Below are 17,850 nucleotides of genomic sequence, written 5' to 3' on the forward strand. Positions count from 1 at the left end.
GGAAGATTCACCTCTGATGGAGGCCTTCAATGCTGTTGACACAAACACAGCAACGTACTTTGAATGACAACAAGTTTCTGATTCCAGCCGGGAACCATCTGCATGAGGTAGCTGTGCAGGGTGTCAGTTTAAACTTCATCTTACATAATATAAGCCTGGTGGAGGTGAAGAGAGACAGAATCTGTTCCTAACAAAAGCCCTTGCTTATACAGAAGGGGACCCCTCCAACCATACTCTAGTCCAAGACTGGCTGAAAATAATAATACTTACTCCTCGATAAACATGTCAACAAGCATCGAATTGATTTATGCAAGTCCTATCAGTTGATGACTGCACTTCTAGTAGTAACTTGCGTATGTGAATGACGTCTTGAATTAAAGACCACCAACAGAAATTCTATCTTTCAAGAAACATGAGACTTTTCAATGGAGTAGCCAGACTAGATATCTCACCCTTCCTGCATTGTGCCACCAGTGGGTGGAAGCCAACTGGGCTCCTGAAGAGACAGAGTGACATCTTTTGGTTGGCTGGTAGGAGCCAATCACAGCCACCAGCTAGCATCAGATAGGTATATGTGGAGATGACCAGAATGAGGAGTCTCCTCCACTCTGCTTCACATGTATACTAAAGGTGAAAGCCAAAGTCGATATAATTTGTGTGTGATTGGGTTGCTACTGAATTCCTGTAAAGCAAGCATGAATTCCTTGTACAGTGGTACCTCGGGTTACATATGCTTCAGGTTACATACGCTTCAGGTTACAGACTCCGCTAACGCAGCAATAGTGCTTCAGGTTAAGAACTTTGCTTCAGGTTGAAAACTTAGAAATCGTGCTCCGGTGGCGTGGCGGCAGCGGGAGGCCCCATTAGCTAAAGTAGTGCTTCAGGTTAAGAACAGTTTCAGGTTAAGTACAGACCTCCGGAACGAATTAAGTACTTAACCCTAGGTACCACTGTATTGACTAAGAGGTTTTTTTAGCCAGGTAGGTCAGATTACTATCCTCACCCTCATGGGCCACCTTAGGTGCAAGGAACAACTCACCTGTCGACCACCTGACAAATGCCAGAGGATTATCCCACCCACCTATCAAAGTACCTTGCATGGCACGTGGGAACCACAGCACAAGATTTGCCAGTTCTGTGCTTGGCAAAGTGCCAAATATAGGGTTGGCAAAACTGGCTTTCTGCAGGATTGGGCTGTGTGATCAGGATTCCCAGCTGATCTGCTTTAAGCCGTCTGTGCTTTAAACCGTTCTTCCCTATTACGTTATGAATGAAGCTACTGACTACATAGTGCTGTAATTTATTAAAATGCCATAACGAGGCATCTTTGCTATGCTGTGTTTTTCTACTCTGCCCTTCCCCTGCCCAGTTAAATTGGACTGGAAACAGAACATGATTTTGTAGTATCCTATTGAACACTTAAAGGTTGTGAGACACAATCGTAGTATTCATAGAAGTAGCTGCTATTCCCTAAAGTCATTGGAACTGCTCCTTGAGAAACAAGGGCTGAAAATAATCCTTTGAAGGATTTTAATGACATCATCTCAGATGAGTCACATTCCTAACTTGTGGGAAATGTGCAGTGCAGATTTGATGTCTGATCATTTTATGGCATATAATGGGATTTATATGCTGCGCCTGCTGCTCATGGGTAAGTATTTGCAGAATTGGAGCCCCTCTAGACATGGCATTTTAAAGTGCAGCAGTAGAAATAATTGAGAGTGGAATTAGCAAATGTGTGATGTCTGCTGCTGCTTTCACATCACCAGGAAAAAGGAAAGTGGGGGAATGCTTTCCTTCTTTCAATTCAGAGCACCGTAGGTTTGTGTAATAACACTTCTAGAGCATGCCAATGGACTTCTTTCACTTCATAGTTACAGTTTGCTGAGCCCTGGGAAGAGGAAGCGGGGAGAGGAACCCGAATCTCACAGAAACCTATGAAAGGTAATGAATGAAGCTCTGCGTAGGAAGAGATACCTAAGCTTGCTTTTACATTTCTCTGTCACGGCCCACATGCGTCACTATGTACATTTGCACTGTCTGATCAGCAAAGTAGTCCGTGGCGAAGGATCGTAGCTCAGTGCCAGGGCATCTGCCTTGCAAGTGAAAGATCCTAGGTTCAACCCCTGACATTTCCAGAAAGACTGTGCATGAAATCCTGGAAAACTGCTGCTAGTTGGGTGGACAGTACTGAGCTAGATGGACCAAAGGTCTGACTCTGTATAAGGCAGCTTCCTAGGTTGATTGTTCTGGTAATGCAACTGTACTTTAAGGGTAGCTGATGGGTCTCAAACCCTTGATGAGTTAGGGACTTCCCTGCATGCAAAGGCAGGATCTGGAGGATTGAGTGGATGAGACCAATAGTCAAGAAGGTGGTTTCTGCACATGCAAGTGAGGGCAGATGGAGCTCCTCAACCTGGAAATGGAGCCCATCTAGGAAAAAGAAAACTAATACTGAACTTCTGCCTTGTGGTATATCTTTGGGAGAAGAAAGGCTAAGGAGTAACCTTACACAAATCCGGAGTGGAGTCCCTAAGACAGTCAGATGGTGCCTTGTATGCCTTTCTGGCAACTTCTGCAGCCAAGCTGGTGCCAGATGTATTGCTCTGCTTTCTTTTGGACCACATCAGCGAGGCTGAGAGGCGGTTATGTCATCTGGCAGCCCAGGACCCCCATGCACACTGCCCATGCTGCTAATGCTGCGGTTTGACTACACCCCTGGAGGCATACTCCATTGTCTTTTGATGGATCTCAGCAACAAAATTAAGGGAGCAGTGTTCAAAAAGGTTTCAGCCTGATCTGGGCCTTTGCAGGTGTGTTTCAGAATCATTTTGTATAATACTTCCAGGGTATTACATACAGAACAAGTTACACTAATGCCAATTCTTTGGGCTCAATGGGCACTTACAGCTAGTGATGAAAGTGAGTAGAAGCTCTCAGTAGTGTTTTCTATGGGTTAGTTGGACATACCAAGGAGGATCAGGATGGTAATACAGTATAAAAGGTAAAGGTAAAGGTACCCCTGCCCGTACGTGCCAGTCTTGCCAGACTCTAGGGTTGTGCGCTCATCTCACTCTATAGGCCGGGGAGCCAGCGCTGTCCGCAGACACTTCCGGGTCACGTGGCCAGCGTGACATCGCTGCTCTGGCGAGCCAGCGCAGCACACGGAAACGCTGTTTACCTTCCCGCTAGTAAGCGGTCCCTATTTATCTACTTGCACCCGGGGATGCTTTCGAACTGCTAGGTTGGCAGGCGCTGGGACCAAACAATGGGAGCGCACCCCACCGCGGGGATTCGAACCGCCGACCTTTCGATCGGCAAGCCCTAGGCGCTGAGGCTTTTACCCACAGTGCCACCCGCGTCCCTAGTTCTTCTGTTTAGTGACCAGTTATTGCATGACTTTTATTTTATCAGACCCTATAAAATACCCTGCATTTCCATAGCTTAGCTCTCAGTGGGGATAGATGAATCAGTCCATTTAAGTTTCATTCAGTGTGTCATCTTTACAATCATAAATTCATTTCACACCACTACTGCATGTGCTCACGTTTTGTTTTGTTTTTTTAAAACAAAACAACTGCTAGCCTGAACAGGAGTCCCCTGCTGGACTCTTCCTACGTAGTTTTGGACTTATTGCATTACCCTACAGTGCTGCCAGTATGAATAGTGGACCAGTTCTGAATATTGACAGGACTATGTCCTCAATTTGCATGGGCATATGTATGGAGCACAACTATTCCGTTTCCACTGACACAAAAGATTCCATTCAGAAGGGGCTTCCCCTTTGCAAAGCAGATCCCTGGTTTTCAAAAAGCAAGACTAGTTCTTCTGTTTAAGGTAAAGGTAAAGGTACCCCTGCCTGTACGGGCCAGTCTTGACAGACTCTAGGGTTGTGCGCCCATCTCACTCAAGAGGCCGGGGGCCAGCGCTGTCCGGAGACACTTCCGGGTCACGTGGCCAGCGTGACATCGCTGTTCTGGCGAGCCAGAGCCACACACGGAAACGCCGTTTACCTTCCCGCTAGTAAGCGGTCCCTATTTATCTACTTGCACCTGGAGGTGCTTTCGAACTGCTAGGTTGGCAGGCGCTGGGACCGAAACGACAGGAGCGCACCCCGCTGCGGGGATTCGAACCACCGACCTTTCGATCGGCAAGTCCTAGGTGCTGAGGCTTTAACCCACAGCGCCACCTGCGCTGTGTAATATACACACCCTTTATTAGTCTGAAAGGGCCTGCCACATGACTGGGAACCCTGATTGCCCCAGAGTTCCTAAACATGGGGAGCAGCCCTTCCAAATAAACACTGGATATTGGTGGGGGCAGGCCCCATTAGACAGGCATGGACTATTGTCCTTTCACATGCTCAGGGACTGCATGGGGGGGGGGGACAACTAACACCCTTTCCCTGCTTCCTTCAGCACTGTGGCTGCTGCCTAGTCACTCATCTTCCCTATGTCAGTGACCTGTCTTGGACTTGGAGCAACATAAACGTCTGCATGTTCTGCTGCTTCAAGATTCAATGAAGCACTACCTGAGGGGGGGGGTGTGAGCAAGTAGGAATACTTAAGCAGATCCACACATTTCAATCATAATCTGCATTTAGAGCACATAAAATAAAATTGGGGACTGTAGCTTGGGGTGCAGGGAAAGGTAGCTTTGTCAGGGGGGACTACAGTTTGCAAGATCCTTGTGCCAGGATCATGTGCTTTAAATGTGTGTTGAATGAAATTTAATTGTACAGCTCGGGATTGCAGAGAAAAGGGGAAATTGTGGCTGCTGCAGTTGGAAGACTTCGTGGCCGGCCCAAGGTGAGCCCCGTTCATGGAAATTCGTTTAGTTCTAAACTGGGCCTTACTAAATTACTCCGAGAACCACGCATGTTCTTAATTAAAAGTTCAGAATTTTGGGTGCTGATAAATCCAGGGTTGCAGGTTCTGCTGTTTCTGCATTGCTGGGGCTTGGACCAGATCAGAGCTTTCCTGTTAGTGCGTGGGCTGCAGTGTGTACTGTGTGTCACGTGACTGTTCCTGCGCTGTTCCTGGGGCTGTTAAGGGGTTAGTTTTGATTGTAAAACTGAATTACTGTGTCCCGAAATGTTGCATGTCTAAAAAGTGTGTCACCAACATGAAAAGTTTGGAAAGCTCTGGACCAGGTGATCCTCATGGTCCCTTCCAATTCTACAATTTTATTCTAATTCTGGGGAAGCAGAACCAAAGCAAAAACACGGGGGGGGGGCGCTAATAAGTCAAGAGTTTAACTGCGATCGTGACAAAATACAAATGGGGCAAGCTTTTATTTTTTTTTTGCCTTCTTCCATCCCTGTTATTGACCCTTGTTGGGTTTGGGGGGGGGGGGTGCAGATTCAAACATCTCCAGAGCGGCTCAGGAGTTCCACATCCTCCAGGGTCGGGGTGTGGGGAGGAAAACCAGACAAAACTCCACAAAGCCATCCCATCCAAAGCGCAAGGAGCGCTCGGGCGTCCCCATTCCCGTCTCCGTCTTAGAATGCGGCCTGTTTCGTGCTCAGGAAGCTAAAACTCAGCGGATCGGAGGCGAAGTTGGCGGGAGAGCCCAGGCCGAGCGCCTCCCGCTTTCCTCCCTTTCCTTTCCCTTCCCTCTCCTTTCTTGCACCAAAACATCCCCAAGCGCCGCCGCTCCACCAAAGCCAAGCAGGGATCGCCGTGTTCCCCACGTGGGCTGGGCCGGGCCGGGCCGCGCGGCCAATCGGCTGCCGGGAAGCCCGCGCGAAACCCCGCCCGCCCGCCTCCCCCTCCCGCCGCGGCTGCTCCAAGTGATTAATTTTTGTCATATGACTGTCACACCGAATGGAGTCGGGTTCGCGGAACTAGCCGGCCGTCGCAGCTCGCGCGCGGGGAGGGGGGAGATCGCTGGCTCGCTGGCTGCTCTGGGCTTGGCCCCGCCGGGGCGAGAGCGGCGCGCTCCCAAAATGCCGCCCACACCCACCTTGTTGCAGAAGCTCTTCAACAAAAAGAGCGGCTTGGTCTCCCCCTGCAAGGAGCCCCGGGAAGAGTGCGTCTTCAGGTAAGGGGGCAGGCAGGGGGCGGGTGGAGCAGGGGCTGGGGCTGGCCCTGGCTTGGTTCCGGGGTCGGATCGCGGCGGGGCTGATCCCCATCCCCTCTCTGGCTTGGGGGCACTGCTTGGCTTCCTTGCTGCTCTTTGCGGAGTCGCCCTCGTCGCCTACCATCCGAGCCACGCCGCCGATTCTTCTCTTCCCCATCCCTAACTTGACACATCAGACTCTCCTTCTCTCCCAGCCTCCCCCCTTTCCCCCCAGGAGGAGGCGGAGGGGCGGGCGGGGAGTTTTCCTGGCACCGTCTTGCCTTGGCGGCCACACAGCCGATCTGCCTCCCAGGCGGAAATCACACGGATGTGTCTCTTCGCCATGCGCCAAAACTTCGCGCAACGTTGTTTCTACTTTTTGAGGAGCTCCCTCTCCCTCCTCTTCCGCCTACTCGTGCCTCTTTCGGCCTCGGAGGATCGTGGCCGTCACGTGCGTGCAGAGCAGTATCCCCCTCCCCCCCCAAAAAATCACTTTCTTGAGTTGCAAAAAGAGAAACGGCTCCCCTCAAAAAGGGAGCCACTTCCCCCTGCTGCTTCTCAAGCTCTTCATTTGGGTTCTGTTGGGGAAAGACAAGAAGAAGACCGGCTCTCTCTTCTTCCTCCTCCTTTCCCGGTGGTCCGTTCCCTCCTCCTTTCTTCAACTTCGAAGCACTAAATAGACAATTAAAAATATATAATATGCCATCTGCACACACTCGGCTGTCTTGAAAGTGGAAGCGACGACGCTTGACTGCCTGGCAAGAGCCACCTTAAATCTTAAGGAGGGACAGAAAACGCGGACTGTCTGGCTGCCAGTGTAGTGTAGGGTTACCAGAGAAATCTGCTTGATCTTGCCTTAACAGAACCCTGCCTGGCTGGGCGAGGGTACCAAATAAACAGGCTGCAAGCCAAGGATGGTTCTGTGAAAGCCCTTTGTGCTTCTCGGAAAGTTCCTTTTGCGTCTCGTTTCCCTTGGTAATAATAATAGAAACAAAACGTACATTTCAGCTCTGTGACTGTGCAAGAGACTTGCCACTGAACACTTTGGGCTTATGATATTCTTTCTTATCCTTTTGCCTGTTGATGGTCCAGTACAATCCTAGAGATATGCTGCTTATACTGGGGTCGCAGCAATAGTCAGAAATTGAATTACTGTTGGCACCCATATTTAAGCGCTGAGATCAGATATTACTTAGAAGCCTTTCCATTGTGTACTCAGCCAAAATTGTTTCTGAATGTCCTGTGCATATTTCTTGGACCTGGGTTCTACTGAGTTCTGCAGGAGTGACTTCCAGGCCTTAGGATGCAAACCTATGCACCCTTACATGGGAAAACCGCACTGAATTCAGTAGGACTTATTTGTGAGTAATGAAATAGGGAACTGGGCTGCACATGACTTGCACAGATGAGGAATAGTATGCTTTTGGTGTTGAGTCTTCTATCAGCCCAATTCCACTGCTGCTGGAAAAGAAAGTTAGTTACCAACTTTGAATTTAGTATTAGAAGGCTGATGTGAGTGGAAATCATTTGCTTAAATTACATAACAGAAAATACTACGGTCTTGTAGAGGCTGCTAGGTGTTGCCACTGACTTCACTTTGACGAAGATTTCATTATTCCCACAAAATTTCTATTTGACATTCGCCACTTGAATTATTTTCATTATCTAACCATTTCGTTCAGTTAAACTATATTTCAAAACATAAAATAGATTGCCCAAAGGCTTCTTAGTGGAACCACTTACCAGCTTTGTTTAATTTTATACACAACCGTGTTACTGTTTGTTGGCACTGGGCGTTGATATCACCTGGTAATACTCCACTGTGCCACCTAGTCTTCAAGAACACCTAAATTAGCCCAAACAGTCAATCCTAGCTGCATCTACTCAAAGGTGTTTTATAAGCAAACCTAATACTGTATCTATCTGGCTACTTCTAGTGCGCCGTTTTATTAGACTATCAGTATGCAAATGGGAATTCCTTAATGACATGTGAATAAACATGCAGAAGTCAACGAAAATTGTTTTGGAGGTTGACATATTAAAGTCAGTGTTTAAGAAGATAAATTTTTAAGAACATATACTTTGAAATAAATATTTCCACAAATAAGAAGCAAGCGCAGCTTTTAACATGCTATGTATTCCTTTCATGGCTTGGTCATGTATTCTATGGTTTCTGCTCTCCCATTTGGTTCTCACATTTTCTACTGTATTTATAAAGTATTTTCAGGACAGTACATTGCAAAGCATGCAAAGCCATTTAGCTATGGTGAAATACTAGCTAAGCATCAAAATATTTTCATGTACTTAATAGGCTATGTACTTTTCACAGTTGTAGATATTTCAGAGGTGGCCCTATTAACAGGGTGAGGTGGTCTTTTGGGTGACAATATTGTCACTTATTTAGAGGCATATGTCTATCATCATTATCGGAGGATGTTTGGATCTTCTGTATTGGGAATCGCATGCAGGTTGTTGGAAATATACATTGGGTTGAATCCAGACTTCATCTTCTGCAAATGGAAAGACTCCTGTCCACGGAAGGCTCTTGGTCCAGCAGAAGGATCTTGCAGATGTAAAGCGGGGGAGGTGACTTTTACTGATTTTCTCTTCCCCTGATGCCACCTGTCATGCTGTTCTGGAGGGCCCTCATGTCTCCACATTTTTTCTAAGCATGCAAGGATCTGTAAAGGGAAGGGGGAATCAACAAAAGTCACCTTCCCCACTTAGGCTGGAAGGAGCAAAGCTTGGATCCAAGCCATCAGTTACATCTGCTGAAGACATATCCTGCCATAAACATTGTGCACTTTATTTTAGTCTCCTCATTAAATAAGGGGTTGACATTTTTATTTGGTTACAACCAATACCAAAGCATACATAAGTAGGGATGGACTTGAGGGCCTACATAAGACTTTTTATCTGCATTAAGTTATTAAAAGTTTGTTTTCTACCCATAGATACAGCACAGTTATATTAGTTAGGTAGCACGTCATGGAGAATAGGTCAGTCGGCAGTTATTTGGCTGTGGCAGCTAACATTTCAGAGGCAGCATAGTCCTTGGTACCAGTTGCTGAGTACCAGGGCAAGAGTTTCTTGTCCTCACCATTGAAATCAGAATGTGGGACTAGCTCCTGTATTCTTTTCCAGCTATTTGGTGGTTATTGGTGTGGTTGCATATCCTCAGCAGTGTATTTATTTCACCCAAAGAAAGCACTGGACCTGGCACAATTCTGTGTGGGTATGTCATCTGTGGTGGGCCAAAGTGTTCTGTCAGTGCGGGACATGTTTTTGACAGCATCTTGCACCCAAAGAAAGTGTTGAGACAGACATCCATATTGTAGAAGAAGACTCCAGGAGGTGTGTGTGTATAATTTGGGGTGTCTCAAATCCATTTTGGAGGTACACACCTCCGGTTCCTTATTTCTTGCTGAAGTCTGTGTTGTGCATTTTGAGTGTTGAGCACATTGGGGGAAATTATTGTGAAAGGGACAGTCCTCCATTTATGGAGATATGTGATACTGTGTAGATACTTAAAAACCTCCGTTCTCTTTTAAAAGATGTTTTGCTTGAATTGTGATTTAAAATGTCATACAAATAAACAACTGGGAACTAGGAGTAACCAACTTCAGCACTGTAGGGAAAGCAGCAGTGTGGTGTGGGGGTGAGAGCGTTGGATCTCAGGGGCGGATCTACATTCAGAATCTCACTTAGCCATGAAACTCATTGGATGACCTTGGGCCACTCACCATTTTTTAACTTCGCAGGTTTGTTGTGAGGATAAAATGGAGGATGGGTGAAGGAAACTGTGTATGCTGCCTTAAGCTTCTTGGAGGAAAGGCAGGCTAGAAATGTAGTGAGTAAATGTTGTAAGTGCCAACGGGGCATTTCTTACGTTTTTGCGTTTGGTGCAATGCTTAGCATCCTGTAAATCCCTAATCAATATTAGATTGTTGTTGTATAACATTTTTAAGAACAAGGATATTAAATCATTCACAAAGTAGAAGTGAGTATTCTAGCCAAGTCCTTGCTTGCTTTTCTCATTCTTCCAGAGGAAGAAGGAACAGCAAGACATAAATTGTAGTAAATATCCAGATGTTAAGGTGGCTCCTTTATTTGGAAAGATCATTTTTCTTAAGAAAAATAGCCATGCATTGCATAAACTCGAGGTGGCTTGGAGTGGCTGTTGGCATTTTGGATTGGGTTGGTTATTGACAAAAGAGGACAATCAAAATTATTATTGGAGGCCTTTTCTTTTACCTAAAGGATACTGGGTATCTTGTTATTCTCTCCAGTACAGATTTTTACTTCCTTTCCCCTGTCATCAGAACTGTTGCTTATGAAATTTATAGAGCAATCCTGTGCAATTTTACTCAGAAGCAAAGCCAACTTTGTGTAGTGGAGGTTACTCCAAAAAATTATTGTTAAAGCCTTAAGGATATGTTTTAGTTTTGTAGCTAAACTTACAAACCCACAAGCCCAGGTTCAGAGCTAACACTAAACCAACCAATTCCCCAACCAAATAATGTGTTCAAGAATGCATACGCTAGTGTGCGCTTCAAAATGCATATATTAGTGACAGCAACGTTTAAACACGTGGTATAGTAGGGAAAACTTTGCATTAAAATGTATTTTTAGGCAAATTTGCAGCTGAAATCTTTGCTCTGAGAATCTGCAAATTTGCTGCTTTGTGCTAAGCCACAGTTTGGCTTAGTGTTGCATGCAGATTGGGGTTGTTCATGCATGGCTAGTAAGCGGGAACTCAGCTGACTTCATTGACTCGCATGTGGGTTCATTACTTGATTAAGAGTTTTTTGGTTGCTGCACACTGTTCCCTTGAAGCAACTACCTGAGATGTTATGTCTCAATGCATTTTTCTAAAAGCGTTTAGATTCCTTCCTGGGTATGCTCACGAGCCAGTTTTATAGTTGTTCTAAGCATGTCCTTCATCAATGCTCCCTTCCCCCATTTTTCTTTACTTGAAGGAGTAATTTGTTTGATTATTTGAATCCCCTCAGCTGTTTCAAGGCAGGATTCACCCTTGAGGGCACAAAAACTCATAGTATGCTAAGTCCAAATTTGTGTTCTTGAAATGTTCTTACACTTCCTTTTAAAATGGCAAACACTGAAATACTTTTGTAAACACCAGGTTTATAATAGAACAGAATTTTCAGACAGTCTGGTAGTATGTTCTGGCCTTTTTAACAAATGACAAAACTTGCAATCAGTTGAAGAACATATGCCCAAAGTGATGAAAAATGCTTACTTTGGGCTGGGTTTTCCCTTATTTATTTAAACATCTAGAGTTGCATCCAGGGCTGCAGTTCTGCTTGTGAAACAGATTCCATGCAAGCAACATACCGGTAACTTCCTTTTCTTCTCCTTCCAGTGCTCTGCCCTCCCTGCTTTCAAGGGTTGGAGACGGGCACCAGGAGCAGATTCAGGGAGTGCTTAGGTGGAGGAGAGGAAACTGAAGTCCTGTGATGTCAACAAACCATAGTCTACCCTAGACTGGAGGCTGGGGAAGGGCAAAAACTCAAAATCTTTCTGGAGCGATTTTGACAGTGAGCCTACCTATGGGCTCAGAAAGAGAGAGAAGGTGGGGGTGGATCCTCTGAACATAGATTTTCCTTTTGCTCAATAGAGTCTTCTCAGATGCAGCAGAAATCACCAGTGCCCCAGGCTATGGATTCTTGGTTGGAACTCCAATAGAGGAAAACAAAAGAAAGCATAAAATAGGGATAGGGAAACAGCAAGGGGTCTCTTAAGCTTTTTATTCCACCATCACTACCCAGCTTTCATGTGTTCAACCCCACTGTAATCCTACTTCCACCCGGAACATGGGCATTAAGGCTTCTGTTCTTTACCTGCTTACCTGGGAATAAGCACCACTGAAGTCAGTAGACCTCTCATCTGAGTAGACAAGAAAGGGACTGCACTGTAGGCCTGGTAGCCTCTGAAGTGGCCTGTCTTCTGTTCCTTCTTGCCCCTTTCCTATACTTGTACCTCAGCTGTGGGTGAGCGGGCTCCAGGAATATTGTGGGATGTACCTAGGGATTGGCTTGGTTGGCTCCTGCCAAAGGCGCAGGCCCAAGGGAGCGAAAAAATCACTCTGACTCGGAGTGTTTAGGAGCCTGACAGTCCACACGCTTCCTGGGCCGCTCCACCACTCCACGGCCTGGCAAGGTGTGCAGGCTTCTCTGGGTGCCCAGTAGAGCTCAGAGGGAAGAAAGAAAGACAGTGGGCAAGTTACAGGAGGAGGGAAAAGGGAAGGAAGAAGGAAGGAGGCAGGAGGGTAAGCAGCGAGTGGAAGGAGGGAGACAGCAAGGCAGACTGACAGACCAACAGAGGAGGAGGAGAGGCTGAGCAGAGCAGACCCTGATGGCAGAGTGCAAAAGCAAACTTTCTGAGTTTCTGGTCCATGGGCTCTCCTGGCTTCAGAGCTCCTTGCCAAGGATGCAAGGGCACCTAGGTAGGCCTCTGTCCCTGTCCCCAGAGAGTGGTGCAGAAGTCGTTCATGAGGCAGTAAGGTAACTCAGGAATACTTTGATTAACTGCGCTTCAGCGGCATTAAGCTTTAAAGGCTGATCCATTAATTAATAAAGCAGCTGAAGCATCACAATTAACTAAGGCACACACTTACTTGGGGAAAAGCTTGCTTATGAATGGGTTGTGCAACCGCTCACAAACCAGTTTGCCCAGGGGCTCACCTTATCTCTCAAAGTTGCCAAAGGCTCTTTCTTCCTCTCTAGGGAATAGGCTGCGCTCCTTTCTCTGACTTCTGCTTCCCCCTCCCCCTCCTTTTCACAGACAGTACATGAGGAGAGAAGTGACTCAGTACAGGCTCCTCATTAAGAGCTGTACCCGTCTCCCCTTTTGGGGAATTCATAGAAGTGCATTTCCTTCAAGCGTCTCACCGCTTTGAGCAATAACAAAATGCCTGACCTCTAATAAATGCTACAGCGATGGAAGCCAACACAGCAGAACCACTTCCAGCATTTCGCAAAAGGAATTAGAAGTTGTGTCCAAAGCATGGGGTTTAACGTATTTCTTCTGCCTCAAGGGAGGGGGAAAAGTGAAACTGACTCATTTCATACTTCTGACTGTGGCTGGGTTCTCTGACTCTCACTATCATCACCATCCTGCTTTTTCAGTCAGGTCTCAGGGCCTGAGTTCATCGCAGTGGTCATGAGTTGTTCTTTTGCCGACGTGTGACACTATGCCATTTCGTCTGTGTTATCACTTCCTTGTCTGCCTGTGTGGTTTACTAAGATTGGACTGTGACATCTGACACATTTGGGCTGCTTGCAGTGCATTCTGCCTGCATCGCACAGCTCTTTAGTTCAGTCTCCTTCCTCTTTGGGGTATAAAGCTCTTTCAGAAGAGGCTGAGCCAAAGCAGCAAATCATTTGGGTTCCCCTTTTACCCTCCTAGGACATTGCAAACAGTCATAGTGGCACTTGTAAGATAAGGCATTGATGCAACCGTTTGCCCAGCACAGACACTATTTCAGTATTTGCTTAACGGAATAAATCTACTTCATGCCTTTGCCTAGAAATTCAGGTGCTTTTTCTTCTTGCTGTGGCCAGACCTACTACAGTGGTACCTCAGGTTACATATGCTTCAGGTTACAGACTCCACTAACCCAGAAATAGTACCTCGGGTTAAGAACTTTGCTTCAGGATGAGAACAGAAATCGTGCTCCGGTGGCGCGGCAGCAGCAGGAGGCCCCATTAGCTAAAGTGGTGCTTCAGGTTAAGAACAGTTTCAGGTTGAGAACGGACCTCCGGAACCAATTAAGTACTTAACCCAAGGTACCACTGTATTGGGCAGAGTGAGATGGTTGCATCTGGTTACAGGTGCTGAAAGTGGGAACTTCAGTATGTGCCCAACCAGCCTGCCAGAAGCCCCCTAAGGTAGCCTGATGATCTCAGGTGTACTGAAGGAAGATGCTCCCCCATCAGTGTTGAACTGCCAGTCCAGTTAATCTTTGATGGGGGAGTGGAGAGATAGAGCATTTCGTCAACTTATTTTCTTGCTTTCTTCGGCATTTAGTATTTGGCACTTTGTAGTAGTACAGGTATAGTACTACTTGCCAGCTTTGACCGGGAGGGGGGGAGAACCAGCTGCTCCATCAGTACAAGTGTATTGCGGTTTCATGGACACCCCCCCCCACACACACAAAAAGGTGCACAATAGAAGCTGAAAATGAACATGCTAACACAACTCATAGCAGGGCTATGTGGAACCTGTACATGCTGGAGTTTATTTTATGTTCTTTCTTGACTTTGGGGCAAATAATCTCAGTCTGTGGGGAGTTGAAATGCTTTTGACTGCAGTCCTTTGTACACTTACTTGGGGGTTCTGAATGGGTCTTACTTCTGAGTGAACATGCCACAGGTGAGGCTGTTCAGCTATCAGCAGTGGCTATTCACGCACCCCTTTCTATTGTCCGTCCAAACAAGCAAGAGGCATTATCAGATCTCATGGACACATTCCACCCAGGCAAAAGCACTCGGGTGCAAGGCTGGGCCAGTGAGGGATCTGGCTTGGGGAGAGTTCCCAGAACTAGATAATGCTCTGAGGAAATTTATTTCCTTACGCCTCCTTTGGTTTGCTGCTTTGGGAATGTTTCGGTTTTTATTGTCGGAAATTATTTAGCTCTTGTAAAGTCACTCTGTTAGTGGGAGCAGCAGCATGTTCCTTCCTCCTGGAATAACTTGACCTGCATGACTTGGAAGCTGAACGTCCATTTCCTTACCCTTTTGTTTGGGTCCAGGTTTTGATTTTGTTTTTTTAATGCTGCTTCCGGAGAAGTTTTTAAGGGGGCAGGGGGCGGGAAAGAACTGGCAGGATGGTTTCATAATTATGTAAGACCGTTCTCCTTTTGCTGCATTGTAGCTGAACGTGTGCAAGTAACTCAAGGAAGGAGCCACTAATTTGATCGGGATTACACTGGATTTACATGTATGATCAGTGCAAGTTAGGAAGGGTGTGCAGAGTTTTGTCAGTCAAAAACAGGAAGCAACCTCAGCCGTTTTGGGTGTGTTCCCAAGATCTCTTGATATGGATTTGGTTGCTATTCTCTCCCCCCTATTCGGGGCAACTAGAAGACTGGCGTTGTTGAGATGTGTATCTCAAGTGTGTTTCTGAGCTGTGAGCACTCTTTATCTTCCAAACCAGCCTTTGAAATGAATTCACTTACCTTGATACTGAATCCGTTTATTGATTAAATATTGATTTCTCTGGAAATGCTAAAAAGAGATCAGTCCAGCCACAGTTTTGCTGTTTTATGTCCTGTTACTCTTTTAATTTACACCTCTCCCACTGAGAGCAGTGTGATTGATGGTCAGTATGCACACTGACTCATTGTTATGAGAGCAGTACCAGCACCACTCCTTCCTGCACTGATGAGGTAGCATGAGGAGCTCTGGACCACACATGAGAAGTCCACGTTGACTCCTTCCTCTGGAAACACCAACCTTCAGGAAATTGGATTACTGCTAGCCTGAACAGGAGTCCCCTGCTGGACTCTTCCTACGTAGTTTTGGACTTATTGCATTACCCTACAGTGCTGCCAGTATGAATAGTGGACCAGTTCTGAATATTGACTGGACTATGTCCTCAATTTGCATGGGCATATGTATGGAGCACAACTATTCCGTTTCCACTGACACAAAAGATTCCATTCAGAAGGGGCTTCCCCTTTGCAAAGCAGATCCCTGGTTTTCAAAAAGCAAGACTAGTTCTTCTGTTTAAGGTAAAGGTAAAGGTACCCCTGCCCGTACGGGCCAGTCTTGACAGACTCTAGGGTTGTGCGCCCATCTCACTCAAGAGGCCGGGGGCCAGCGCTATCCGGAGACACTTCCGGGTCACGTGGCCAGCGTGACATCGCTGTTCTGGCGAGCCAGAGCCGCACACGGAAACGCCGTTTACCTTCCCGCTAGTAAGCGGTCCCTATTTATCTACTTGCACCCGGGGATGCTTTCGAACTGCTAGGTTGGCAGGCACTGGGACCAAACAATGGGAGCGCACCCCACCGCGGGGATTCGAACCGCCGACCTTTCGATCGGCAAGCCCTAGGCGCTGAGGCTTTTACCCACAGCGCCACCCGCGTCCCTAGTTCTTCTGTTTAGTGACCAGTTATTGCATGACTTTTATTTTATCAGACCCTATAAAATACCCTGCATTTCCATAGCTTAGCTCTCAGTGGGGATAGATGAATCAGTCCATTTAAGTTTCATTCAGTGTGTCATCTTTACAATCATAAATTCATTTCACACCACTACTGCATGTGCTCACGTTTTGTTTTGTTTTTTTAAAAAAAGGACCCCAGGAAAATTCATACACATTTTGGTATCATTTCTCCTAATATACATATTGCGTTTGTGCAATTATGCCTGGCATGGGGCTCAGGTGGCGCTGTGGGTTAAACCACAGAGCCTAGGACTTGCCAATCAGAAGGTCGGCGGTTCGAATCTCCGCGACCTAGCAGTTCGAAAGCACGTCAAAGTGCAAGTAGATAAATAGATACCACTCCAGCGGGAAGGTAAACGGCATTTCCGTGCGCTGCTCTGGTTCGCCAGAAGCGGCTTAGTCATACTGGCCACATGACCCGGAAGCTGCACGCCGGCTCCCTCGGCCAATAAAGCGAGATGAGTGCCGCAACCCCAGAGTTGGCCACGACTGGACCTAATGGTCAGGGGTCCAATTTGTATGTATTCTTTGCAAGGAGAACTGCATTGCAAAGAAGTATGCATTTGAAGGAGACCTAATTTTCAGTTTGTGTATTGGTTTGGGAAGTGTGGATTTGTTGGCATGAGATTCCCCCCCCCCCCATCCCTAGCTTTCAGACTAAGCTCAGATCTAAAGAGCTGTTATGCTTCCATCCAAGATGACTGTACACGTCCAGCATGATTCTCTCCCCTTCCCATCCTTTAAGAGTAGGGTTCTAATCTGACCCCCACAACATGGCTCTTTGGAAAGCTCTCCTGAGTTTCACAAATGGTTTGCTGTTAGTTATGGAAGGCTGCTTTTCAGCAGGCACAAATCCAAAAGCCAGTTTGATATCTGGCTTTTGTAGTAGTTCCTGGGCGTTCTTATCCTGATCTACATCTTTGTATAGTTCTCAGCAGATATTCCATATATTTTAATGGTTATGTCTTTGGACCTTGTAGCAAAAACAAATGAAAATGAAAAATCATTATTGTACAAGATTATTTCATTAATTGTGATTAGTATACTTTATATCATGATTACGAATTTTGCTTTACTACTTCAACTACCAGTAATTTCTGTATTTATTTATTTATTAATGTTTTTTATTGAGTTTTTAAATTATTATTTGTATACATATTCCATTCATTCTTTAACATATATTGTACATATATAAACCAAACAATAACAATATTTCTTCACAAGTGACTTCCCACCACCTCAATTTCAGCTTCTTATTTCTTCCTTCTCTTTTCCAGCTGTGTTGTATTTCCTTATTACCTTTCTCTTACACAATATATCTTATCGCTCTATTTTTTAATTTGAGAACAGTGTTTTCCCATATAATCTTTTGCACATTCCCACTCCTTTTTAAATTTTGGGTTTGGTTGGTTCCTAATTGCGCCTGTCATTTTTGTTAATTCCGAATACTCATACAATTTAGTTTGCCATTCTTCTTTTGTTGGTGTCCTATCCCACTTCCAATTTCTAGCCTTTAACATTCTTGCTGCTGTTGTAGCATATAGGAACACCCCTTTTTATCATTTGAAATATCAATTGTCATAATGCCCAGAAGAAAGG

At 46.0% G+C, this 17,850-nt stretch overlaps 1 protein-coding gene across 4 annotated transcripts in view; it reads left to right on the forward strand.

The window, feature by feature from the left end:
- The first annotated feature begins 5,811 nt into the window (after positions 1 to 5,811).
- FNIP1 (folliculin interacting protein 1) overlaps positions 5,812 to 17,850 on the forward strand; it is an 87,556-nt gene continuing 75,517 nt past the window's right edge. For 3 of the 4 annotated variants that reach the window (XM_028718021.2, XM_028718023.2, XM_077924524.1), the window contains exon 1: positions 5,813 to 6,042. In XM_028718021.2, the coding sequence (XP_028573854.2) occupies positions 5,948 to 6,042 (95 nt within the window). In that variant the 5' untranslated portion in view covers positions 5,813 to 5,947. Of the gene's footprint in view, positions 6,043 to 17,850 lie in introns of all 4 variants that reach the window. The other variant, XR_013391912.1, reaches the window with a different exon arrangement.

The sequence above is a fragment of the Podarcis muralis genome, chromosome 2, assembly GCF_964188315.1.
Source record: "Podarcis muralis chromosome 2, rPodMur119.hap1.1, whole genome shotgun sequence".
Classification (NCBI taxonomy): domain Eukaryota; kingdom Metazoa; phylum Chordata; class Lepidosauria; order Squamata; family Lacertidae; genus Podarcis; species Podarcis muralis.